This window comes from Acartia tonsa, chromosome 5, assembly GCF_053477335.1.
Source record: "Acartia tonsa isolate MP-2025a chromosome 5, ASM5347733v1, whole genome shotgun sequence".
Classification (NCBI taxonomy): Eukaryota; Metazoa; Arthropoda; class Copepoda; order Calanoida; family Acartiidae; genus Acartia; species Acartia tonsa.
In genome coordinates this window covers 43,576,544-43,604,528 of record NC_137264.1, presented here as the reverse complement: position 1 = coordinate 43,604,528, position 27,985 = coordinate 43,576,544, and the positions used below count along the sequence as shown (strand labels likewise).

General features: G+C 31.5%; 1 protein-coding gene across 1 annotated transcript in view; it reads right to left on the bottom strand.

Annotated features, from left to right (window-relative positions):
- Positions 1-27,985, bottom strand: part of LOC145319595 (uncharacterized) — a 120,416-nt gene that overhangs the window by 47,903 nt on the left and 44,528 nt on the right. The window contains exons 3-4 of the mRNA XM_080161812.1: positions 27,858-27,918; positions 19,940-20,023 (exon numbers count right to left, since the gene is read on the bottom strand). Coding sequence (XP_080017938.1) covers positions 19,940-20,023; positions 27,858-27,918 — 145 coding nt within the window. The remainder of the gene's footprint in view (positions 1-19,939; positions 20,024-27,857; positions 27,919-27,985) is intronic.

The window sequence follows — 27,985 nt, the reverse complement described above, 5'->3', positions numbered from 1 at the left end:
TTCCTAGCGGTTGCTCCCCTGGCATCTGGGGGCCCTATATTTTAATGGGATGGGTTGCTATACGTGTGTAATAAAATAGCCTGAAACCATCCCTGAACCTATGTACAAAAAAGTACGGAAACTCAATTGGTTCAGTAGTTATAGTGAGATATTAATATTCATAGACAAACAAAGAAACCTTACTACTTTGTATAATACTAGCGGCTTCGCCCCTAGCCTCTAGGGGCTTTGCCCAAGAGGTGATAAAAAAAAATTATTGCGAGAGACCATAAAGGACCATGGAAACTCCTTCAAAAAAAAAAAAAAAAAAAAAAAAAAAAAAAATGGGGGGGGATTTTGATATTAATATTCATAGACAAACAAAAAAACCTTACTACTTTGTATAATACTAGCGGCTTCCCTCTAGGGGCTTTGCCCCAAGAGGTAATTTAAAAAAAATGTAGTACATGTGGTGGATCTTCATCATATTATAATTATACATCTTAAAAAAAAATTTAGGTTCCTCATCTTCTTTATACTATCTATAATACAAAGTAGAACGATGTCTGTCTGTCTGTCTGTCCGTCTGTCCGTCTGACCGTCTGTCCGTCTGTCTGTCTGTCCCTTAAGATCTCGGTAACCACTGAACCGATCGGATTCTACTCTTCAGGGTATCTACCTATTGGTCCTGTGGTGGTTTTAAGCTATTTTCTCGGGGGGTGGGACACCCCCAACCCCCCCAAAAACCAAAAAATCCCCCCCATTTTTTTTTTTTTTTTTTTTTTTTTTTTTTTTTTGAAGGAGATATCTATGGTCCTTTACGATTTTCGCAATAATTTTTTTTATCACCTCTAGGGGCAAAGCCCCTAGAGGCTAGGGGCGAAGCCGCTAGTATAATCATACTTCATCAAAAAAAGAAAAAAAAAGAAAATGAGGGGGAAATTTTCATTTTTAGGGGGGGGGGGTTGGGGGTGTCCCAACCCCCAAGAAAATAGCTTAAAACCACCACAGGACCAATAGGTATATACCCTGAAGAGTAGAATCCGATCGGTTCAGTGGTTATCGTGATCTTAGGCTTCAGACGGACGGACGAAAGACAGACATCAAGCTACTTTGTATTATAGAAAGATAAAAAGAGTAGAGGGAGTGGGGGGTCAATACGCTAAACTTAACAAATTTATTTAGTTTTACTTTACTTAAATTTGCCACATAGGCAAGATTTAATGTAAATTGTATTTACAATAAAATAAAAATATGACATGTTAAAATCTATCTTTATATTAAGTCTATTGTCAAGACCTAAATAGAAAGCAAAGCGTATAATCAAGTTTTGCCTCGGGTAGCGTTTGCTAGTAGATTTAATAAGGTATGGATAAAAAAAATTGAAAATGTTTAAAAAATTTAAAAGAAATAAAATGGTTAGGTAATAGGTAGGCATAAAGTAAATAACAGGAAAAATTATAGTCTATTATTTGGATACTAGAATATAACTGTTTTTAACTCGGAATAAAGGAAAATCAATTCACCAAGGGGATAAATTGAATTAAAGTTTGATATACCTTTCTCTATCATTTTAGAATACAAGATAAAAATCATTACATCCATTAGTTATTAAGTCCACTATCAGGCCACAAGATTAGCAATTCATGCAAAATATTAACACTTTTATCCGATACTCTCTTTTTATTCAAATTCACCTAGTTTTAGTTTTCATATTTATACAGTATGTACATTTTAATAAATGGCAGATATCTAAAGGGATTAGGCTATGGCCTATCAATTGATGTATATCCTCAACGATGAAACACAAATTAACCCTTATGTAGATTACAAAGAGTGGTTGAAACGTTGGGACACGCAACTTAATAAAAAAATCAAAATTCGTTAAAAGTCCCCAAAGTTGTTGAGCCAAAGAATAAGAAAACGTTATTATAATACTTTGGGCACTAGTGTAAAAACAACCCAATGGCCCCTCCTCTCTGAATTTGTTAGTAACGCTTTATGATTAAGATATGTCTGTCTGTCCATTCGTCACATTAACGTAGTTCAAAAAGGAGATAATCTACGCCGCAAACCTTAACCTATAGAGTAAGTAAAATCTGTACATAAGAAGTAAAAAAGTGTTGGTGATTGTTTGAATTGAAACCCATAGGAAGATTTTCTATCATTATTCTTCAAATCCGTAGCTTCTCTATAACCAATACAACTTAGTCTGTCAGTATAGATAACGTTGAGTAAGCATCGTAATTGAATTTAAACGGCCATTTTTTTCTTTAATTGACATAAATGTTTATTCTATATATTGCTAATTTTTGTTATTTTCTTATTAAAAGCGAAGCTTTTCTATAATTAGGGTCGGTCCGTACGTCCGTCCGTCCGAGATAGATAGCTTTTATTCGTTAATTTAGGCATGTTAGAATTGTCATATCGATTTCAAACTTTGCATGATGATTCCTGTAGTAGTTAGGTACGATTTAGAAAGCGTAGCAACTCTATAATCATTACCAGAATGTCCGTACGTCCATTTTAAACATGTTGATTTTTCTACTTTTTTAAAAGCAAATTTTTATGTGAATTAATTATCCGTTTGATCTGATTTTTGGTATATTAATTCCTGTGACAACAAAGAACAATATTATAAGCGAAGCAACTCTATAATCAAGTCCTAAAAATGTAAGTATGTCCATAAACATTATCCTGTATCAAGCAGTTTTTCAACAAATTTACATACAGTTTTGCGTCGACTCTTATACTTTTATATTCTGATTATTCAGTTCAGACACTATACAGGTGTTAATGTCCGTTTGTCCTACCGTTTCAGTGCTTCGCTTTTATGGATGTTGTCATCCTTGTTTAATAAAAGATATATTTTTTTTGTAATTGAAATACTATAGAGCCTTTCAAATACATTTACAGAATGATATTGAATTGAAGATAGGTTTTTTAATGTGCTAGCTATATCTCTCTCCAATTTTAATTGTAACACGAAATGGTATAATTACAAATGGATGTAGAATACATGGATATTGTTAAAATATTTCTCCCCGCTTGCTAATACCCCATTCTCCCCCCTGACCACAAAGAAACGTACTGACCAATATTTGAGGACTATATTAGCAACCTGAATTAGGGACAAGATTCCCCAGTCCCAATATGCACGTATTCTATATCATTAAATTACATTAGCATCACATAACTAGTTTCAAATAAACCATATTTTGAAAATTATAATTTGCGTGATTTTAAATTGCAGTAGTTTTTTTTTGCTACAGGCCATCTATTTGCATCTAAAAGGAAAGATACAATTTGTAGCGTAGCTGTGCTACAAGTCAGAATTTGTAGCGTAGCTATGCTACAAGTCATAATTTGTAGCGTAGCTGTGCTACAAGTCATAATTTGTAGCGTAGCTGTGCTACAAGTCATAAGGGGGGGGGGCGAAAGTGACACTTTTTGAAACCAAAACTAAAAGTCAAAGGAACTCAACTAAAAAAAGAGTTACAGGTCTGACATTTTGCATGGCAGTTGCTTTATAGGGGTACAATATGGAACTGTGAAGAAACGGCGGCGCAACCGCCGAAAACCGCCGAGAAAAGGCTACAAAAATTACGGCGGGAAACGGCAGTTTTCGGCGGTTGCGCCGCCGTTTCTTCACAGTTCCATATTGTACCCCTATAAAGCAACTGCCATGCAAAATCTCAGACCTGTAACCCTTTTTTTAGTTGAGTTCCTTTGTTGACTCTTAGTTTTGGTTTCAAAAAGTGTCACTTTCGCCCCCCCCCTTTGTAGCGTAGCTGTGCTACAAGTCATAATTTGTAGCGTAGCTGTGCTACAAGTCATAATTTGTAGCGTAGCTGTGCTACAAGTCAGAATTTGTAGCGTAGCTATGCTACAAGTCATAATTTGTAGCGTAGCTGTGCTACAAGTCATAATTTGTAGCGTAGCTGTGCTACAAGTCATAATTTGTAGCGTAGCTATGCTACAAGTCATAATTTGTAGCGTAGCTGTGCTACAAGTCATAATTTGTAGCGTAGCTGTGCTACAAGTCATAGTTATTGAATATTTAGTAGGTATTTCTCTTGCCTTTAAAAAAAAATACTTTAATTTATCGTATTTTCTGCTTACTTGATTGGTTAATTGATTGATTAGCCATAGTCTCTTAGGGTTTGGACCTAAGTCGTCATGGAGTAGGCTGGCTAAGACACTTTTGTATAGCCACTAGGGCTATCAAGCTCCATGTTCAAGCACATTATGACTTGACCCGCTATCTCATGAGAGCTACTCATTATTACCTCACCCTCGCCGAGTATGGCAGGTGTCCCAAATTAAGTCACCGTAATGAATGACGCTCTCCGCAGAGGAGCTTGGGATAAGGGTTGTACTGATATTATGTACGTGATTATTAAGTATCCAAACTTACTCAATAATCCCTTTCTGCTTATTTGAAGAATACTGTAAAACTGATAAGGTTCTTCTTGTAAAGAGAAGCTTTATACAGGTCTCATGGTGGTTTTATTATTTTAATTGATTAAAAAATTACATATCTATAGAAATACTGAGGAGTGGGAGGAGTTCTAACCTTCAAGACATACCCCCATGATGCTAGGAGTGCAGCGGATAGCAAATTATATACAAGTAATTAAACTTTTTAGACAAAATCAGACATAAATATACTTATACATTAACATAATTAAAGGGGGAAAAATAGGGGAAAACAAAAAATTAGGAAAGTGTTTATGTATTTCAACAATTTTTGTGGACTTAAATAATTTTTTTATAATACAAGAATTACTCACTATTAGTGTATGATTCAAATCTAATACAATCGGAGATATATCTATAAAACAATGTAGCTTGATGTCTGTCTGTCTGTCCATGTGTCGGTCTGTCTGAAGCATAATATCTCGATAAGCGCTGAACCGATCGGGCTCTACTCTTCAGGTAATATACCTAGTGATCCTGTTATGTTTTTAAACTGTTTTCTTTTTTAAGTAAGTAATTTTTTTTGTAAACAATGTGTTCACACAAACAATCATTACCCCTTGGGTGAAAGCCCTAAGAGGTAAGGGGCGAAGACACTAGTGTGATATAAAGCGTAAATGTATGCACACCAGGACGAACGAACACACCTGCTTGTCAAAAAGTTTGGACGGAAATATTTGACGGAAGAATATGTCAATCAGATATCAACACGGTTACAAGGAAATATAAGTTTTTAAGCATTTTTTGCCTTTCAATATTTTTGCTTTTGTCTTTTTAACACTAGCAGCTATTTCTTATTGGGAGATTGGAGATACCCTCCCCCAAAATAGCTTTAATGAAGTATGTATTAGAATTAAGAACAATTATATTAATGGAATAGTGCAACTATAAAGAAACTGCAATATGAACTTACTTGCGGATTCGCCCCTAAAATAAACATTAGGTACGTGCCTAAAAAAATGATGTGAGTATGGGAATCATTACATCTTTTATTACCTATCCAGCTGAAAAAATTGCGAATGGGTCGCAAATTTTCGCGAATAAATGGCGAATTCGCAAAATATATGTAAAAAAAATTCTTTAAAAAAATTGGGGAGGATTTTTAAAATTTTTTGGGGGCCCTCCCCTAAAAAAAATAGCCTAAAACCAACACAGGACCAGTATGTATATTCTCTGAAGAGTAGAATCAAATCGGTTTAGTGGTTACCGAGACGGACAGACGGACGGATAGACGAACAGACATCATTCTACTTTGCATTATAGATAAGTTACTAAGAATGACGGACAGGCTGGTCTTTAAATTTACTTTTTAATCTCTTTATCCAAGGATAACATAAACTTAATTTACCAACTTTTTAATGTATTATCCATAGTTGTGGAAATGTTTTATTTATTACATGTGTTTATTATACTTGCTAAGCTTCTCTATAATTTGCAGGAATCTTAACAAATTACCCCATCTGTAGATTAATTCATTGGTTGAAAAGTTTAGACACAACTTGTTTGGAATAAATCAAAATTCAATAAAAAGTACCTAATTTTTTTTTAAACCAACGAAATAGTTAACGTAGTAAATAATTTGCATATTTACCTCAATAAAAATATATGAGCAAAACGGTTTTGATATTCATTTCCTATTTGATTTAATAAAGTTTTATTTTCGTTTCTGTGGACAGTTTTAACAAAACCATGCAAAGTATGACTTTTCTTAATAGTTTCCAACCGGGCCGGTTCAATTTCACGGAAAATGAATTTGAATATTCATTATGACCCAGATTTGACATGATAAGTTTAATTTAGACAGGGACATTGGATTATTTCTAATACCTATACCTAAGCATGTAGGGGCGAGATCATCTCTGGATTTTCAACCACCTTAGGGCATCGTCCATTTAAATTAATTCCCAATAATCACTTTTATTTCACAATCTTTTGTATGAGAGTCCTAACTTGATAACATGACAATGAGTTGTGCCTGTTAACGGGCTAAAACATTACTACTTATTATTCGGGCCAAGCACCATAAATAGCAGCAATAGATACCATCTTAATATGACTCGAACCCAACACCTACCCAAAAGCTTAATAGATATTAAAAAGCAATTTTACAAAATACTAAATGAGAAATCTTTTGTCAGTTTCGATTATTGGTAAATGAGTATTCTTTATTGAAATGTTCATTTATAAAAATTGTTATTGCTGCGCTTTTTATGAACATTATCGTCTTTTTCATCAAATCATTATCCCTAGTTCTTAAATTTGTATTGAACACTTTGTTGAATTGGTGTTTAGAGGCCAAAATAAACACATAATTCCCCTAAGTTTTAAAATTATATTTAACCTGCAAAACAGCAAGAATTTAAGTTATTACTCCAAAAATAATTTTTTTGGTATAGTCCCTTTCGTTACATCGCCTCTTAAGCGGCGTTTCGTTACATTTTCACAGTAGCCCCTAAAAACTATCAAAAGCTACTGTGAAAATACGACGAAACGCCCCTTAAGAGTTGATGTGACGAAAGGAATTATACCCGAATTCTTTTTAGAAGGTTGGAGTTACTCTCTCCGAAAATAAACAAAATGAATCTTCTCTGGACCTATAAGAGGATTCACTGTAAAGAATAACCATATCGGTTCCGTTGTTAGCATCTTAAAAATATCAAAACAACCCGACAGCTGTTTAAAAAAAAATTTATGATTATTTCTTTCTTGTTTTTACATTCCTGAAGTAGCTTAGCTACCATCAACAAAAGATTTTTGCTAAAATGTAAGAACACTTTTAAAAAGGAAAACAGATTCTTGGAATTGTATTTGAAACTACAACTAAAATTTTAGATTAACACCTCACTTTTAATGTCACCCGAATAAAAAAGCAACACCTGTTTAATTAACATTAAACTTTGCCTGTCCATCCATTGCCCTAACTCTTAATTATGTCGAGTCATTACTATATTTTCTATATTCTAACACCAGATAGAATTATGTACACTACCAAAATTACACCTTCTGTACATTAAATTAAAGGAAGCCTGCAAGAAATACCACGCTTTAACTGCTGAAAGACTGCCACAATTAGACCAAATACCCCAAATTTGAAGCCTTCAGCTTCTATAACAAAAAAGTTCTAGGCATTTTAAAATGACATTTTATGTACAATGAAAATTTTGAAAGAATTGCAATGCTCATGTTGAAAACTTTTAAATTAAACTACGTGGCCTAGAAACAAAATTATAAGCTTATTTTTGTCATAAATTTAGGTTTCCAGTAACTAATTATATTTTTACAATAAAAATACCCATTTTTATAGTCAAAATCATTAAAAAAATTAAGTTTTACTTGCGTTGTACCGAGTGTAGCCAATCAGAAGGCTGAATCAGCTTAACAACCAATCACAGCTGAGCTTGTATTAGTTTCCCCCTTTGTTTCCGCTATGATTTTCGTTTAAAAATGCAATTTAAATCGAATTTTTTTCATAGATTTTGACTATGAAATGTGGTGTTTTTATTGTAAAAATGTAATCAGTTACCGGCAATCTAAGTTTCTGACAAAGATAAGGTTATAATTTTGTGTCTAGGCGACGTAATTTAATATTGTTTTTTTCTTTTATGAGCATTGGAAATCTTTCAAAAAATTCATTGTACATAAAATGCTATTTTGTAATGCCTAGAACTTTTTTGTTATTGAAGCTGAAGGCTTTAAATTTGGGGTATTGGGTCTACTTGTGACAGTCTTTCAGCAGTTAAACCGTGGTATTTCTTGCAGGCGTCCTTTAACTGATGGAAAAGTTTGTATACTACAAAAAGTACCCAAAGTTTTAAATTGAACAAATGAAATACCAAGATTTTGAATTTTGGGTTCAAGTATATTTTACAGTCCCATATCAACTCTTTCCATGTAGTTATTTCAATTTAAAAATACATATCTTTTATTTCAAAAAGATGTAAAAATGTTTATAAGGCCTTTGAACTAGATGGATATATTTAATTGATTTGCTATTTCATTACCATTTATCCATCAACGCAATTTGATAAGATATTGGATAAATTTTATATCTTTAAATTCTAAATTATTCAATTAGAAATACATTTTCAGTATGGCTTCGAAACCGATTAATATCCGCTGAATTTAGCCATACTAAAAAATCATCTATAGCATCGTTTTACACGGACAATTTTCTATGAATTTTGGGGGCCTAGGGGGCAAAACCAAAACTGGTTTTAATCTTATAAATTTTATTGTAATATCCGCGGAAAGCTATCTATAATACGATGCAATAATAATAACTATTATAAATTTTAGTTTAGGTTTTTAAACTCAGATACATTCACTTGTATGAATCATAAATAGGTAGGGTCTTAACAATAAATCTTCAAAACATAAAAAAAATTAGAAAGGAAGTCGGATAGCTAAATCTGCATATAAAAAAGCCACATAGTTTGTGTTACAAATTTAACACTTTTGGCGGCTGCAGCTTCTGCCAAAAAATGCACTTTGGCACCAACAAAAACGGCTTATTGAAAACACTGCCACTGCAGTTAGTATTCTATGGTAGTTGCAAATGCAAGTAGGATCATGTTTTACTCCCGGAAATACCTGTACATGGGTGTTCAATTTTTGTAGCAAAAACAGACTTGATTAAAAAATATAAAGTTACTTATTGTGTCAAACGATTTTATAACCATTGAATTTTATTGTAACGTACATGCAATTATGCCAAAATATTTCCAAATAAATGGTTGAACACTTGCTTTTGTTTTAGCAAATTATGAAAAGTTTTTAAACCCAAGCTCATGGACTTCCAAGTGGGGGGTAATTGGGTAAATACCACAATCCCTCCTTCCCAAATGAATTTGGGGATGCCATACACCTCCATAATCCCCCCCCCCACAAATTTGTTTTAAAAAAAAACTTTCACGTCCTTGTCAATATGATATAAAGATTACACCCCGCCCCATGAATTTCAAAATTCTTACTTTTTTAGTATTTAGTATTTTACCCCCACAAATGAAAAAGCTTGGACGTCCTTGCTCAAGCCAAAACGTCTTAAATTTTGTTTTGTGTACCCTAAAATCTTTCATTTAGTAAAACTACAAAAAAAAATAATAAACTAAGGCGAAGACAAAAAATAACTTCACCATAATAATCCAACTAGCTTTGAATCTAAGCAAAACTATTACAATTTATTCGCTATTTTAGCATTTTTGTGTAAACATAAATTGATGAAAAATTCATACATATTTACATATCTCATGTTTTCTTTGAAATATACCTACTTTGTCAAACTTTTTAATGGAAAACATATGCGCTTTTAGAATATTAGAAAATCAAGAAGAGTCTCAAGGAGAAAGTAAAAGGGTCGAAATGTCTCTGTCTATGTCATATTATTTGTTATTTTAAAGGACAAGACAAAGGACGTTAAATTGATATTTATCCCCAATTATGTTAATCAAAATTACCCCTTATACAATTACTGATTGGACATTGATAACAAATCAAGATTTATTCAAATTACCCGTTATCAAGCCAATACATGAAAAGCCATATTAAAAAAACGTGGTTTAAAATTCATCTTCTATAAAATTTATTAGAGACTTTTAGAAAGGTATCTAAGTTAAAGATTTTAAACCTTCTATTCATTTATCTCTATAGTAACAAGGGGATACTAAAAAAGCATTAAAAAAAGCCCTTGCATATGCTATAAGCTGATTCTAAAAGCAGCAGCATTATTTTTAATCAAAACATCAAATGTTACATCTTACTTGTGTTCTTAAACAGTACGGGTAAAGATTCAGGTTGACTTTATATGAGAAAAACCTTAGTAGTCTTTAAATATTGAATAAAAAGTAGGATTAATTTATCTTCAATTACTCTATCCTTGTATGCAAAAATTATGGAGTCGGAATTTGAGCGTTCAGCCGCACGCTTGCAGCTTAGGGTGGCTGCTGATGATTTACTAAATTTTGGGTGGAGAATCAGTTCAAGCTAATGTCTTACTCTCAGCAAATAAGGAACTTCATCAATAACATTTATTAGCATATTATTATCTTAAAAACTCTAAAAAAAGTTATCTTATGCACTTTTGTCTAATTTAAAACCAATTAATACCTAAGACTTTATATCCCTAAAGAATTTCATAATAGTTGCTCGCTTTATAAAATTGCACTTAAATAAAAGATTACAATAATTAGAATGGTTAAATCTTCCTATCTCAAAATAAATTAGCATGCCAATTAGGTATAAGGAGTTATAATTCAAAAACATGTTACTTTTTAACCTGTATAACATATTTTGGGATCAGTCCTTATCGTAACATCGCCCAATAAGGGGCGATTTGTCGTATTTTTAAAATGGCTTTTTATAGGTTATTTTAGGTTATATTGGGTTAGGTGATTGCTCCACAGGGTTAGGTAATTGGCCCCGCAGGGTTAGAGCCCCCCGCAGCTACTGTGAAAAATACGATGTTACGAAAGGGACTATACCCCATATTTTTTTATGTCATATGATTATCTTAATCATCTGATTTTTGCAATACTGATTCCTATTACAACAAGGTACAATTTTATAAGTGAAGAATCTCTATGTTGTCATCCTAGTGTATACACGAATATGCATCAAGCCGCTAGGAAAACATTACACACCAATTTCTTCATCAGTCGAAGCCGGACCGAATAATATTTGACAGAAACAGTCGCGAATGCTTCGTACTGATTTTAGTACACTGAGAACATCACATATTTAGAGCTTCTTTAAACAAGAATCATCATTTTAAGCGAAGAATCTATTTTCAAATACTTGAATGTTTTAATTTGCAAATAAATCGAGCTTATCTAATTCTTTACAACTTGACTGTCAGAATTTATACTTAAATCAATTTAAATGCACTATTCTTTAATACATTATTATTGTATTATAGAAAGTTGTCCTCAGATAAAAAAATGTAAAACGTATAGGAGTAACTCCAGTTTTATTGACCCATAGGCAGAAGGCAGTTCGTGCTAATAAAAATATTTCAATAAGAAAATTCACATTGTTCACTTTTTGCACTATTTTTGCAACAATCTTTATTATCTTGTTGTTTAAAATATAATAAAATGAATCATTGTATACATAAAGAAATTTCATAAAACAAGGATGATAATATCATCAGTAAAAAGGGGCAAATTATTAGAAAAGATTACCTATTCAGTAACAAAACAGGGAGGGAGGGGAAATGGAAATGCAGATTTTACTGGTACCCAAAATTTTATAAATATGCTCTCTAATGAGTTGGCTGAAAAAACTTTGGTTACTTTTATTAAGCCAGGATTGGTTGATTCAAACTAGCAGTGTCTTAGATTTCTAACCAATAATTTAAATCTACAGAAGTGATAATTTTGTTTTTCATATTTGTGGGTGTACTTTCATTTTCTTATCCTTTAGTTCCCTGGGAACTAATACAGTTATTTAAACCAGGTACCTAACATTTTTCCATTTTACTTGGTAAAAAAAAGATCAACCAACACATAAGGTAATACTGGTTTAATAAGACACCTTAAAGTGTAGCTGTGATACTTAAATTAAAGAATAACAAGCAAAATGTTTGTGAAATGAGTAATTGATTTAACAAAATTCAAAACATTAACACTTTTCCCGGAAATTGCGTTCCTTACAAAACAACTAAATTAGTTTTAGCAACTCCACCCGTCCATAATTTCAGTTTGGAATAATTCAGCAAGAACCTAAAGATTCTTTTTGATTGTTAAAAATAAACTTGGAGATTTTTTTGCCCTCTTAATAATATTTAAGATTCCTTAAACATTCAATTACTATTGTCTGCTAATTCAAATAGATTTACAGCATTTTTTGAACATTAAACGAAAATAAAATAATAAAAATGCCCCCCTACCATTACTTTTTATAACTGTCTGAAATAATCATTTTAAAATATTATGATAAAAAAAAATATAGCTAATGATTATTCTAAGAAATAGATATTGCAATAAACGAGGATAAAAATACCACACATAAAATTATGACTTATCAATAAAAAATGCCCATTCTTAAATTGCTCTGTCTGTCTTAGTTCAGTAAATACTATACAAAATCTTGACAGTCCTGTTGTACTAATTATTCTTCATAATAATTGTCCCTGGTAACTAGAAAGGGTGTTTTCTCCCCCCTCCCCCCACAAAACCAAGATTTGTTTCCATATATTAACTAATCTTACACCAAACTTATTCTTAGAAAAACGAATAGTTAAATAAGCAATAGAAAATGGTAGAAACAACAAAAATTTGAATGAGAAAATTATATTCCACCCCCCACCACCCCCACCCCTCCAATTGCAAATATTTTCAGGCAACACAAATTATATTCTGATTATTCAGTTCTGACACTCTGCAAGTGTTAATGTTCGTCTGTCATACCGTTTCAAAGCTTTGCTTTTATGGATGTTGTCATCCTTGTTACCACAGAAACATAACTTACCGGCCAACAGCCAAAAGTTCAAATGTAGCTGCATGAAATTTTGGGCTGCAGCCAAAGCAGCTAGTAAGGCAAAAAGCCCAAAAGCAGCCCCATAGCCTATGATATAAAGTAGTTATGTCTTTTTTTGTCTGAAGCTTAAGATTTCAAAAATTACTATTTTTAGTAAAGCTTCTCATAAGTCATGGGATGGTTTTAATTTATTTTCTGCCCCTATTGAAAATTGGATGCTAGTGGCTCAGCTGCTATTAAAAAATACTACAAAAAAGTAATTTTATTCTATCAATTTTCCTGTCTCTCTATCCCACGAACATAAGACCAAACCCAACCCTCTTTCTAAATCACGAAACACCTATTACATACATACATACAAATATTGATATAGATGGGCTACTCTATAGTTCTATATGATGTACTTACAATTCAAAGTTATAAGGCGATATTATTCAATTTGCAATAAAAGCATCATTCATAAAATAAATATTTAAAAATATCAGCTAAATTAGTATTCAACAAAAATCTTTATTCAATTTTTAATCTGCTATAGTAATAAATGTTGTCATCCTTGTTTACATTGCCAATATATAAAAACTAATATGTGAACAATATAGAAAAAGTAAATAATATATTACATCACGACTCTGAATCCGCTGGTCTTAAATCTAAGTGTTCATAAAAGATTATTTAGTAAGATTTTAAATTTTAGTTCTTTTTTATGTTTTATGATTGTAAAAAACAAGTAGCGAAAGTGATCACCCCTAAGTTAGTATTACAATAGGACAACTTCCCCCTCCCCTAAGCCTTACTTCTTATTTTTGCTATTATTTTTTTGCGGATTTGAAACAATAGCAGCAGATGTGATATTATGCGGCATTGGATGCCCACCGTGGGATTATGGGGTGTAACCTATTTATTACAAATCACACAATATTGTGTTTATACGATACAGCCGGGACATTATTGACTTTAATATCAGGGATCTAAAGGGATAGGACAATGGCCGATCAATTGTTGTACATCCCCCAATGATAATAAACAAGATAAACCCTTATGTAGATTAAAGTTAGTGGTTGAAACGTTTCAACACTCAACTTAATGTAACTATCAATTAAAATTCCTTTAAATCTCCAATGTTGTTAAGTCAATGATTAAGAAACCGTTATTATAAAACTTTAGGGACTAGTGTAATTAACAGCCCATTGTCCCCTCTCTTTCTGATCCAGCAGCACAATGAATGAGAACAATTATGTCCAGAAGTAGCACAGCAATAGAATACATTATTTTTTCGATAAACAACAGCAGAGGATTATACAGTTTCAGTCGTGATAATTATAGAAAGATTATAAAGGGATGAGTAACTAAGAAGGGACATACTGACAAACCGAACATAGAGTGTCTGTGCTAATAAAGTAACAGGTATAACAAGTTTTGGCTACATGTATAAAACACCCATATAACACTCATAAGAAGTATAAGTATGTACAAATAAAAGTCAATTCTTACACATATCAAGATTAAATAATCAGAAATCAATGAAATAGTAGGTCATGTGCTTTATTGAATCATTACGCAAATATAATTTTAAGAAAAAAGACTTATTTTTGTGCATCTAATATGACGGGGGAAAGGTAATCTATCTTTCCAGGAGTTTCATAAATAAAATTGGGATAGGCCAGGACTTTAAATTGAATAAAAATGTTACTTATTCATGAATACAAACAAAACTACCCTTCCATATCCATATATATGTATATATTCCATACTATTTTCCTATTCCTTTTTCTACAATTGAAATAAATATAAAATATTTGTTATGGGATTAACCACTAGAATTAATGTTTCATAATCATATAACACATTTTATTCCAGGTCCTTTTAAGGTCATAGCAATCTAAATTTTTATAGGTACCTTGTACAATTTATTAAAAGATATTGTGTATAAAATCAAAACTTTGGACTGCAAATTGGACAGGTACCCAAATGAACACATTTTCTAACTCGTGGAAATCCGCAAAGATACAAGAATCCGCAATCCACGGATTAATTCGCAAATTTTTTGGGGGCGAATTTTTTAAGAATCCGACTCCGACCCAAAAAATGGGCGGATTGCCATCCCTAATTTATACAAAATACAAACTTGAATTACTTTGCTAAAACATGTTCTTGTTTCTTTTTTTCAAAACATTCATTCCCATCAAACGTTTAATAAATTGCTTTTAAACAAATAAACTAAAAGGGGGGAGGATGGGGTGCGTTTTTATGCTTTTATTAGCCACACATTTGACAAAATTAACAAGGATGATAACATCCATAAAAATTCATTAAATTATCGATATGCTAGCAATGAACACAACTTTTATTTGATGCCGTTTATTTGACATATTTGATATATCCTATCCTATTATATGTATAAAGTAGTAAGGTTTTTTGTCTGAAGCTTTATATCTCATGAAATATTGAATTGATTGGACTCTCAATTTTTAGTAAGCTTCCCATGGTGGTTGTAGGCTACTTCATATTTTCAGATGAAAGTCTTAGGATGTTTTTAAGATAATTTTTAGCCCCTGGATGCTAGAGGCGCAGCAACTAGTATCATTTAAATGATTGCCATGCCATCCACGAAAACTTTTATTTAATGCTACAGAGTCGTTATACAGAATGCCAATCGAACAATAGCCATGAATAATCAAATCGTAGTGAATAATATGTCAGCAATGTCCACTTTAATCAATGTTATTCAGTAGACATAAACCTGTAACATAAAAGTTCAACAGAATGACAATTTTCGACGATTAGTTCATTTAGTTTTCACTTTTACTGTATGTACGTAGTACAATTATTAGTAATAATTTCCCCCACTTGGAGAAGACAGACATACTGACCCAAAGTTAGGAAAAGAATTTATCTGTAAACAGTGATATTATATGACTCAATAGCAGCTTAATGACCTTTTATACATAGATTATAAATAGTTATAATATCCAGGATATAGGGACAATATTCAGGTAATTTTAATCATGTTTTGTTTGTGTGAGGTTTATCTTAAATTACAAGGACAGCAATATCCATAAGCCACAAAGCAATGCAACAACATTTTTGTTTTTAAAAAAAGCAGTGTACCACATTTCTTATGAATCAAATTTTTATGTTCTCATTCTTTAAATCCTTCATTTTAGAAACTCGAATTGACAGAAAAGAATCATTTATAAAGTAGCTTAGTTACTTAGTTACTTAAGAACCACCCCCCCCCCCCACCCCGGCCCCCCCTCACACAAAAATAATAGCCGGTAGAAATAGAAAAAAAATAAGAAACAAAATAGAATTACACCAAAATATCAAATGACTCAAATCGCCTAATACCCTTCCGTGCACTTCAGCATTGATAGATTATCCCAAAACTTAATTAAACAAGGATGACAACATCCGTACAAATGAAATTCTAAAATCCAAAAACAAATGTTATAAATGCTATATAGAGTTTCTAAATTCGTTTTATTATTCAAATCGCACTAAAAAAGAAATTTTAAATTCATTGGATAAATCCATCAGTTTGAACAGTAAGTAAGTTCGTAATGCTAAACGAAAGTACCGATATTATAGAAAAGCTCTGCTTCTCATAATTGAGTGCCTTTTTCCCGTATTATTCCGTGTATTACAAGTAAAAACGGATCGATATTTTTTATGTATTTCCCGAAATAATTGTATATAGACTATTTATAGGAATTATGTAGATCTATAGTTGGGTAGAATAACAACAGGTTCTAAGCCTAATTAAGCGACAATACTGTAACAATAATCTATTTTATTACTTTAGGAACCCGCCCACATAGACTTGTAATATTGAAATATTCCCCTCCTCACTTAGAGCCCCTTCAAGCATAGGACAAAAATATGAGGTATAAAATCATAGAAAAAACCTCCATCTGAATCATGTATGCTACCTAATTAAAAGAGACATACAAAAACAAGGATGACAACATCCATAAGTAGCGAAGCACAAAAGTTCGTGGAGGGGACTAACCGTCATTGGTGTTTTCTTCAAACGACCGGAAATTTAATTTTGATATCTATAACAGAAAAAAAATTTGGAAATCGGACCAGAAACACTAAAGATATGGGGGAAAATGTAAAAAATATAAAAATAGCCAAAAACCTTCAAAAAGGCAATCTGACCGTCATTGTTGGTTTCTTCAAACGACGGGAAATTTAATTTTGATATCTTTAATTGAAAAAATTTTGAAAATCGGACCAAAAACACCAAAGATATGGGGGAAAATCTAAAAAATATAAAAATAGCCAAAAACCTGCAAAAAGACAGTCTGACAGTCATTGTTGTTTTTTCAAACGACGGGAAATTTAATTTTGATATCTTTAACTGAAGAAAGTTTGAAAATCGGATCATAAACGCCAAAGATATGGGATAAAATGTGGAAAATATAAAAATAGCCTAAAACCTGCTAAAAAGCTGTCCGACTGCAACTGATGTTTCATAGTTAATTGTGTTCCTTAATGATGGGAATGTTGTCAAAAAATTCCAGCATTCTATCTTTTATAGGAGCTGAGTAAATCCCATTTCCCCCATAGCGTTACGGACTGACGGACGGACGGACAAAGTGAATTATAGAGTAGCTTCGCTACTAAAAAATCAAATATATCTATTAGTCGCGCAGCTTTAACAAGCAAGGACTATCCTTAGTAAGCTCTTTTTTAGTCTGATACTTATGATCTTAGTAACTACTGAACCGATTGGATTCTCAGTTTTAGGAAATTTTCCAATAGGTATTGTGTTTTCAGATTTAAGTATTGGGGTGATTTTAAGATATTTTTTAGCCACTGGCTGCCCCTTTAAATATTATAGATACCCTAGATGCTAGGGACGTAGTTGGTAGTACAATATAAGGCAGTAAGAATAGAAAAATATTTTTAAAAATATGCTTGAAATTTTTCAAATTAATTTGTAAAAACTAATGATCAAAATTATTTAAATTTTTGACAGGTGATTTTCTAAATATCCTTGAATATTCGTGATAAAAAATTGTTTATATCTTGATCATTCATTCTATGTCAAGTTTATCAGAATATTAGAGTGCATTAAAAAACTATTTTTTTTATGCACTTATCTTTATTTAATGCTCTTCAAATTGAAGTTAGTAGCAAAACTACTACTAAAATATCAGTCACTTCAGGGATCTAAAGGGATAAGACAATGGTCTATAAATTAATGTACATCACCAATAATGATACACAGTATTAAATCTCTGTAGATTACAATTAGTGGTTGAAACGTTTGGACACTCAACTTAATGAGCCAACAAATCAAAATTCAATTAAAGTCACCAAAGTTGGTGTGCCAACGAATAATAAAACGGTATAATAAACACTTGGGATCTAATCTAATAAACATCTCAATGTCCCTTCCCTCCATGACAGCACTCTATGTTTATTAATTCTGTTTTATAATCAATTTTGCGTTAATTTTGGATGCATATGTTAATGAAAGGCGTAGTCTCATATTGACCTAAAAATTATAACATATTAATGTTATAAAATAAAATAACGTTAGAAAATACACTAAAACAACAAACAACTATTTTCTACAAATTAGACTCAAATATAGAATAAAATCAATTATAAAAATAAAGTTATTTTATATTTTATTTCACCCTTTAAAAAGTAAAAACATTCAATTTTTATTCCCTAATGGATATAAGAAAAGAAAAGATTATTTGAAAATAAGATAAAAGTTATATGAATATTTTTAGTAGTCAGACAGATCTTGGACGGATTTTCAGCCGCTATAAACTTATGTTGTGTTGTATTATGGATGGACAGTTATCTACTTGTTTTTAAACATTATGCATTTTTAGAAAGAATAGACTTATTACATTAAAATTAATTCAACGTTAATACATTAAAATGTTTTCTTTAGCTTTTCCTATTCTCTTAAAATGCAAATGTCAAAATATTAAAGGGACATTTATTACCAAAAAACAAAGCAAAAATGAGATGTATATTTTTATAAATCTAACTTAATTCAATTGAATTAATTAGCCCATTGAAGTTGCTGCAAAAATTATGGAAATTTCCAGCTTATACCAATAACGAAATTAATTCGGGAAAAAATCACGAAACCTATACGTGTTTTTCAGCAGTCGTTGGGGGGCAACACATCGTAAAATTGACGACCTCTCCATTTGCCCCCCAAACATTATTTTAGATTTACTTCGCTTATTGGTTATACCTTATTCCTGGGAAATTTCTAACCTTATGATAAAATTCCAAAGATCCACATTTTTTCCAGAAAACTTACACCTATCAATGCTTTTGAAAAGACTAAAAGCTTGTGTTTAAACTTAAAAGGAAAACTTAAAACATTCAAAAACACAAAAGAAAATGCCAAAATTAGAATAAATCTAAATATTTTAAACATTTTAAAATTGCATTAGAATTGTGGTCAATTTATTTGTCTGTTGTGTTCTACTATAGAAAGTTTATTTTGTATGTTCAATTAAACAATTGAAGGAACAAAAATTAAATAAAATCATTTTGTATTTAATTATAAAGAAAATAAGAATTCAAACAAGTTATGTTTAAATTGTGTCTTAAAAGGCTGGCTATTCTACAGATAGACAGACTAATTATTATTCTACAGAAGTTGCGCTTTATAAATAACCTTTTATGAGTAGACGAATAACATTTACATGAGATAGCCATTAGTATTATACTTTCCTAGTTTTATAAATAATAAATATACAAGAATTTTATATATTTACAAAGTTAAGTCTCCTTTTTATCAACTATCAGCTGCGCCCCAAGTCACAAGGGGCTCTACGATAATAATGAAAATAGCCAAAACTAACCTAAAATATAAGTAAGGTAAGTTAATCGCACAAGCCATATCCAAATGAAAAACCTTACTACTTTTTAAAATAGTCAAGGTTAATTACAAACAAATGTAGAGCAGCAACAAAAGCCATCAATATAAAACAGTGAACTGTAATACAGTAAAATAAAACCTTACCTGGGGTGGAAAAACAATTTTGTCACAATTTTTTAGGATAAGCTCTTGAAGATTTCTTCTGTCATCTCGGAATTGTAAATATTCCTGAAAAATTTTTTTAAAATTATCATGTCTTTTTATAAACCAACTGATGATTTATAAGCTTAAACTGTGTATTGGGCTTATCAAATAAAAATAACATATTCAAATAAACTGTGTTTATCACTCTATGTTAATGTTGCTTTTCATCAAAGAAAGGAAATCAACTACTATCGACTCGATCTACCATAAGTTAGCAGGAAATTCTCGGCAGCAAGAAGGGGGAGGGGTATTGGACAAGGAAAGCATAGTTATTTATTTCTCGCATCGTATTATAAACAGCTTTCCGCGGATATAGAATGTACAGTTAAAAGATTAAAACCAGTTTTTTAGCCCCGAGATGCCGAAGGCACGGGCCAAAAAAACTAGTTTTAATCTTATGATTGTACATTTTTATATTCGTAGAAAGCTGGATTTAATGCGATGCTAGACATATTTTTTTCGTATGGATGGATGAGAACCGGTTCTTATCCACCGGATTCGAATGAATACGAGAATAAAAATTAACATTATCAGGGGTTTTCCTCTTAAAATCTTCTACAAAATATTTTTGTTGGCCATCATTGGTTTATTTTATATCCATTGCTATCTGCCTGCCGTGTATAGGCCCTTATGGGGCGATTCTTCGTATTTTTCACAGTAGCTTTTCTCCTATTTCTAGCCTCTTCGGGGGGCTCTAACCCTGCGGGGCCAATTACCTAACCCTGTGGGGCAATCACCTAACCCAATATAACCTAACCTAACCTAAAATAACCTAAAAAAAAGCCATTTTAAAAATACGACGAATGGCCCCTTATGGGGCGATGTTACGAAAGGGACTATTCCCTGCCTGCCTCTTATAAGAATTGGAAAGCTTAAAATATTAATTGCAGAGAACCCAACAAGGACAAGTAAGTCTAATGTCAATAAGTTGCATAGCAAATGTTAAAGAAAATAAGCACATTACAATATGCTACAGAAGTAACATGGAATAAAAAGTTCTAATTGTAGAAAAGTTGAAAATTCAGTCCAAATATAGATCCTATACGTTTCAACTTTCCTCAGTCAAAATTGTAGGAAAAATATTTTTAACCAAAAAATATGAATATTTTTCTTAGAAAACCTGTAATTTGAACTGTAAATATTGCAAACAAATATTTAAACAAGAAAAAAATACTTACAAATTATATTTTCGTTTTACTAACAGATCTATAGTATAGATGTACATTGTACATATATACAGATAACTACCTCCCCCCCTTTTTCAATGACCTTTTTCGTCTACTAGAAAATTGTTATCTGCTATTTGGCTGTATTCCCGTTATCACTGGCTGATTATCAAAGACCCAATTGAGAGTCGGCACAAGGTCATTGCAACAGGGAAATACAGTTAATTAACCCTTTACCCTCTAGTGTTTTACTCTAATGCTTGCTTAAAGAAAAAAAATTCATGTTTTTTGTCTGTCAGTCTGTCTTGAACTATTTTCTAAATCAAAGGTTTAAGTTAAATTAAGGGGCGACATGGTGTACGTAAGTTTTACTAAAATGTTAAATTACCAAATAAATAGCAGATCAATATTCCCTCCCCAAGTGCGTTGCGGATAAGTTAAGATTTGTAAAACTTTGCAACACAGTCTTATGGGACATTCTATCTGGTGTTCCATCGCTTCCACCTTTATTTTATATAATTAAAATAATAGCGGCTTCGCACCTAGCATCTAAGTGCTCCGTATTTTAAGGTTAGAAAGGGGGTTGAAACAATAGCTTAAAACCATCCCAAGAATTAGATATGAAAATAAAATAGTTTAAATTCAACACAGGACCTATGTGAAAATTACCTACAATAAAGAACCCAATCGGTTTAGCAGTTATTGAGATCTTAAGCTCATACTACTTTATATTTATAATAAGATACTTCTAGCTAGAATTAAGGTAGCAGTTGATTACCTACTTTGTTAAATTGTTAGCCAAATAAATATTTCTATTAGAATCTTTAAAAATCTTAAAATATAAGTATCAGATGCGAAATATTCACTGACCCCCAAATCCCCTTTTTAAATAATTGAAAATGTGTAGGATAGTGGTAATTTTTCCTCTCTCCTATGCCTATAATAAAAAATGGAAATCTCCCACCAACTCTTATCTTTAATTTATTTCAAAATTAAAAAGATGGTTGGATCTGTGATTTTGCAATTCTGAATTTGGCATAAAAAATGCTTGATATTATTAGTCCATGCTATTCTGATTTTCTTCGTGGAAGTAAAGTCCCATATTATCTTATGAATGCGTTTGACGTAGTTTTTTTTAGAAAACTTTGGGAAAAAAGTCTGTTTTTCTAAGTTGATAATTTTAACCCTACTTTTTTGGTAAAGATAAAGAAGAGTGTGTTTTTGAGAAATATTGATGCTTAACTCAGCATTTGAAAGGATTATTTACAAAAGCCGTGCTTTAGCTTCATTTTTGCGATAAGCTATTATTAATATACATCTTCTATTAAGTTAGTTTTTATAATATTCTAAAAAATTCTACAATCGGTTAATAATATGACTATATAAAAACGATTAAGCTGGATCAGCTGTGCCCGAGAAAACTATATGATAATCAGGGATCTAAAGGGATAAGACAATGACCGATAAAATGATGTAAATCCCCAAAGATAATACTCAAAATTACCCTTTTGTAGATTACAAATGGTGGATGGAACGTTTGGACACTCAACCTAACGAACCAACTAAACAAAAAGTTGTTAAGCCAACAAATAAGAAAACGTTATTATAAAACTTTGGATACTAGTGTAATAAACAGCCCAGTGTCTCCTCCCTCTCTGATGGTAATGCTTTACAAAAATATACACTGAAAATAAGGTTATCGAAAGTTTTAAATGCCATATAAAAAATATTAAAGTTTAAGTATTAATTACATGTAGGGATAATAAAATTTCATTTTTTTCTGAATAATTCTTCCTTTCCATGCACACCGCATGTGTCTTTAAACTTAAGCATAAATACATACATGTGTTTTTATTTGTGTTTGTAAGTGTGTGTATGTGTGTGTGTGTGTGTCTACAGATTTTCTAACAACTCTTTAAACATACACTATTTTAAAGTTTATTTTAAAATTAGGATCATTGCTCAATATATTTTCAAAAGTTCCTGTTTTGCAGATTTAATTGTCCTATAGTTTTGAAACATATTAGGCTCGTGGCAATTTTGCAGGTAAACCCCTCCCAAGAGATATAGCACTTATAAAAACTACTCTACTCTATGGAAAACCCTCCTAGGGCTTCGCCCATAGAGACTAGGAGCGAAGCATTAAACAATAAACATTGCCGTTTTTCATCAAGCATGTTAATTTTTCTTTAATTTGCTTATCAAGTACTTGTAAAAAGTGTTTATATATTTTTTAGGCGTTAACATTAAACATAACACTTTACAAGGACAATTCTGTTCAAAGGAAGTTCAGCAAGAAAATAAACTAGCAAATTTGAGATAATTCCATTATGACAAAGCTTCTTTAATCGTTAGTGTATGTGTTAATGTCTGTACATGTGTGTGTGTGTGTGTGTGTGTGTGTGTGCGGTCAAGAATTGCTATAGAATGCTTAAAATATGTTGTAATATGCAAACCATCGAAAGTTAGTAGACGTTTGTGACATCGTCAGACAGACCGACGTACAGACCTACCCTTATTATAGAATACCTTCGCTTCAGTAAATAAACAATTTTTTCGGCGACTTTTGATTATTAGACATGTCATCATATTTAAATATCTGTAGGGCATAATAACTTTGGAAAATGAATTTCTGCGGATTTTTAATACAAGAAATACAAGTAAAATAGACTTTAAAACGATAATATAACGATAAAGTTAAATAGTAGTTGGTTTAATGGGGTACAATTTGAAACTGTGAATTGAATACACGGAACCGCTGCCACTGCAGAAAAACGATCTACCTCCCCCATCGATTTTTGTGTGAATAATTTGAAGCAAACTTATTATTTTCTCAAAAAAAGTTCAAATTATATTTGCTCTTAGCTAATGTAATTTTTGTTTTTAATATCTTAAACAGTTTCTATCCACCCCAACCCCTAAAAAAAAATAAGTTTGTCTCAAATCATAAAAATTGTCTATTTTATCGAAAAATAGCAAACAAAAATCTATTTGCCAACTATTTATTTTAAACACTTAATTAATACCCAATAAATCTATCAAAAGCTAGAACAGAAGCAGATAAAAATGCACAAAATCCTCCAATATTAAATCAATTTATATTTGACATTTTGATACTAACTTAAAAGTGATGGAAAAATGACGAATTTTAAAATTTCTTCTTTTCCCCCCAAATATTCATAAATAAACAAGGATAAAAATATCAAAGGAGAAAATGCCAGGGAGGGAGAGAACATGGAAATGTAATTTATACTGGCACCCAAAAATCCATTATTGCGTTATCTCGATCGTTGGCTTTAAATTTTGGTTACTATAATTGGTTGGTTCAAACTAACTGTGTCCAATCTTTTCAACAAATTCTATAAATGTAAATGGGGTAAGTTTGTTTATCATCATTGGAAATATAAAAAATGCAAACGTTGTCTTATCCTTAAGATTCATGGCAAAAACTCCAAACTTGAAATGACTGGATAAGCAAAGCAAAGTTTTTAAAAAGCTTTTAATAGGTTATTTTAGGTTAGGTTAAATTAATGTTAATGATTGCTCCGCAGGGTTAGAGCCCCCCCCCCCCCCCCGCAGGGGCTAGAAATCGGAGAAAAGCTACAGTGAAGATACGACGAAACACGCAACGTTTTCTTTCCCTGATCCAAAGACTATAATACCGAACGGACAAACGGACAGCCTGAAAATTGGAGTAGCTGCACTACTAAATGGCGGCAGGTTAAATTAACAATGAAAAACTAAAAAGAGTTTAATTGGATAATGAAACCTTATACGACAAAAACAAAATTAAAATCATTTGTATTTTATTCGGACCAAAAAGTAACCACCATTTGCCATCTTAATATTTTTTTAAAAATCAAAGTGAAGCAATACAATAATTTTCTTTGTCTGTTCATATAACGCCATGTTATATTTTTTTTCACTTTTATTTCCTGACTAATGAAAGTATAATACAAAATTCACTTTTATTTTCTTCTATCCATAAAGATGTATACTGTAATAAGCTTTAAAACTTCTATTTATTAAGTCACAAAGGTTATTCAACTGTTTCATTACTGATTAATGTCATTCTTTCTGAAGTCGGTCTAACTTTTGGTTAAAATAAAATAAAATGGATATTAAAACAAGGGGGCTAATTGATTTCTACAATATCTAGATTATGTTTATTTCTTTGCTAGTTCTAAGGTTATATTAAAACATAAAATCACTGTACAATTACTCCCTTTTCTAGCCTTGTAACCTTTATGTTAAAATACTATTATTATACCACCCTAGAAACCACTTTAAATTTTGTTAGCACTTTTGATTCTTTGAGTAAAAAAATTTACGATACAGATAACAAAATAGCAAAACAATATAGACATGGTAGGTGGTAATATTAAATAACAAAATCTGAGTGTTTAGAAAGATCTCGAAAATGGCTAACCAAGTTAAAGAATCGTACAATTTGCCAAGGTTGGATTACACCCATAAAACGATGGAATTGTATTAGGTGAAGTCAACCTCTTGGGAGCCATTACTTAAAACGAACCTAATATGTCCATAGTTATTAGTTACATTCAACATTCAACATTCGTACTTCATTTAGCAAAATGATAACTATTTTGCTATTGTTGAAAATCCTAGCCGTTTTGAGTGAACCTCCTCAGGGGGTCAAAACAATATAATGTCTTTATTTGTAGAAAGAATAGCTCGTAGGTGGACGTCTGTAATCAAACCTTCAAAATAACAGGACATGAAGATTTTGTATACACTTCTGTGTGTTCTATAATACTTAAATTCACTAACTTTTAACTGCCATTGATCATCTCCAATTTTTTAATTCCATAAACAAACAATAAATGTAAACTTGTTTTTCATGAGTCTGTAATGTCAAGTCTTTTGTCGAGAAAGAGAGAAAGAATGGACTATAAAAAACCTACATATCAAAAGTTTTAACTTCCTTAGGCAGTTTTTCACTCTTAAATGGAAGAGTCCTGTAGAAAATATATGAAAACTTGTTTGTGATTAAGTTTCTACCTTACAGCATTTTTATAGTTTTCAATATTTATCTTCTATGAAGAAATACTTTCTTGTCTAATTTGATATTAGGGACAGGCAGTTTTCACTAGAATTCTTATTTTTGCAGCGTAACGCAAAACCTTCTTTTATTTTCAATTTTACCCCCACGCTATGTGTCAAACAAGAGTAACAGGCAAATCCTCAAAGTATACTTTTGATCATCACCGCCCCTCCCTCCCCCTTCTTCAACTTTTATATTTATATATTTCATCTTTATTGCTTATTGTGTGAGGCTTTACTATAACTTCTACACTTTAACTAAATCTTATTGAATTCAAGTCTTTTTTTCATATGTAATTATGTGGTTGGTGGTGGGGGGGGGGGGGATTTAATTCGAGGTTTGGGGGATATTACCGATATCATTCTACAAAAAGGTTTACACCAAAATCAAAGAAACGTCATTTGACAGTTTTTTGGTTAGATATAAAAAAGAAATCTTACTATTTTTGATGAGATTTTCAACTTAAAACGTCTGGTTTAAAATAAATAGTAGCTGCAATTTAAAGATTATTTTAAAAAATTATTAAATAAAATAAAACATATGTTTAAAAGTCAATGAATTAAAAAAAATAAAAAGGAAAATATGTGCTATATTTTTGAAAAAATTGCAAAAATAAACTTATTGATGACAGCTGAAATTAACTATCTCGTTTTACTACTCATTAAGTCAAAATAAATTAAGTGTCCTAAAAACAAAAATTCATTTAGTTTTAATTATTTCAAACTATTTCAGTTTAAAAAATAGAAAATGAGGGAGTGGATTGCAAATGAATAAAATTCTATAAATATTGCAAAATACTTTGCTGCTGTTAACAGCATTATTCTTGTTCTTTATTTCTTGTTTATTTATTTGTACATAAATCAAATATTATTGGGTTGAATTCCATAACAGTTGTATTAGCCTAATAAGCATTTATTTGTGTGATTTATTATATTTTTGGCCTAATATTGTTCTTCTTTTTATTGTGAAAATAATTCAAAACAAAATTAAATGAACAAGGATAGAATTGACCAAACCTAAAAGTAAAACACAATGGAACACGATCAAAAACTGTTACGGCGCTTTAAAGAAACAGCGGTGTATCTCCACTTCCGCCTAAGACCGCCATCTGACGACGATTTTTATGGTATTTTTCGACATCTTAAAAAAAAAAATTGTGACATTGCGACAGCGAACGATGAACTCTGGCCGCAGCGCTCGGCTCCCTAGCCTGCCTAGCCGCAGCGCTCGGCCCCCTTGCCTGCCTAGCCGCAGTTCTCGGCCCCCTTGCCTGCCTAGCCGCAGCGCTCGGCTCCCTAGCCTAAAAGTTAAAACCTAACTTAAAATAGTTGTTCGTCGTTGTCGGGGGGGGGACTCAAATTTTCAAAATTGAAAAAAAAAATTTCTAAGAGGATAACGCCCCAATTTTTATACTTAGAGAAATGGCTAAAAAAAATAAAAACGGCAGTTCCACATTTTCCACCATATAATCAACTAATACGTATTGCATTAACTCTTTTGGTCGAACTATAGGTTTTAAAAAAATACATCCGACTCCTTTCATTTTTTAATACAGAATCTACACAATAAATTCAAATGTTTGAAAAATAAATTATTCTAAGAGCGAATCTACTAGATATATATTTACCTGAAAGGTAGATTTGTTGTTACACACGCATTCAACTACGATTGATTTACAGTCACACTCACTAAAAAGAAAAAGAAATATTGAAAAAGAAAATTTTGTGTTTATTTTAAGTACCAAATCTTCTACTT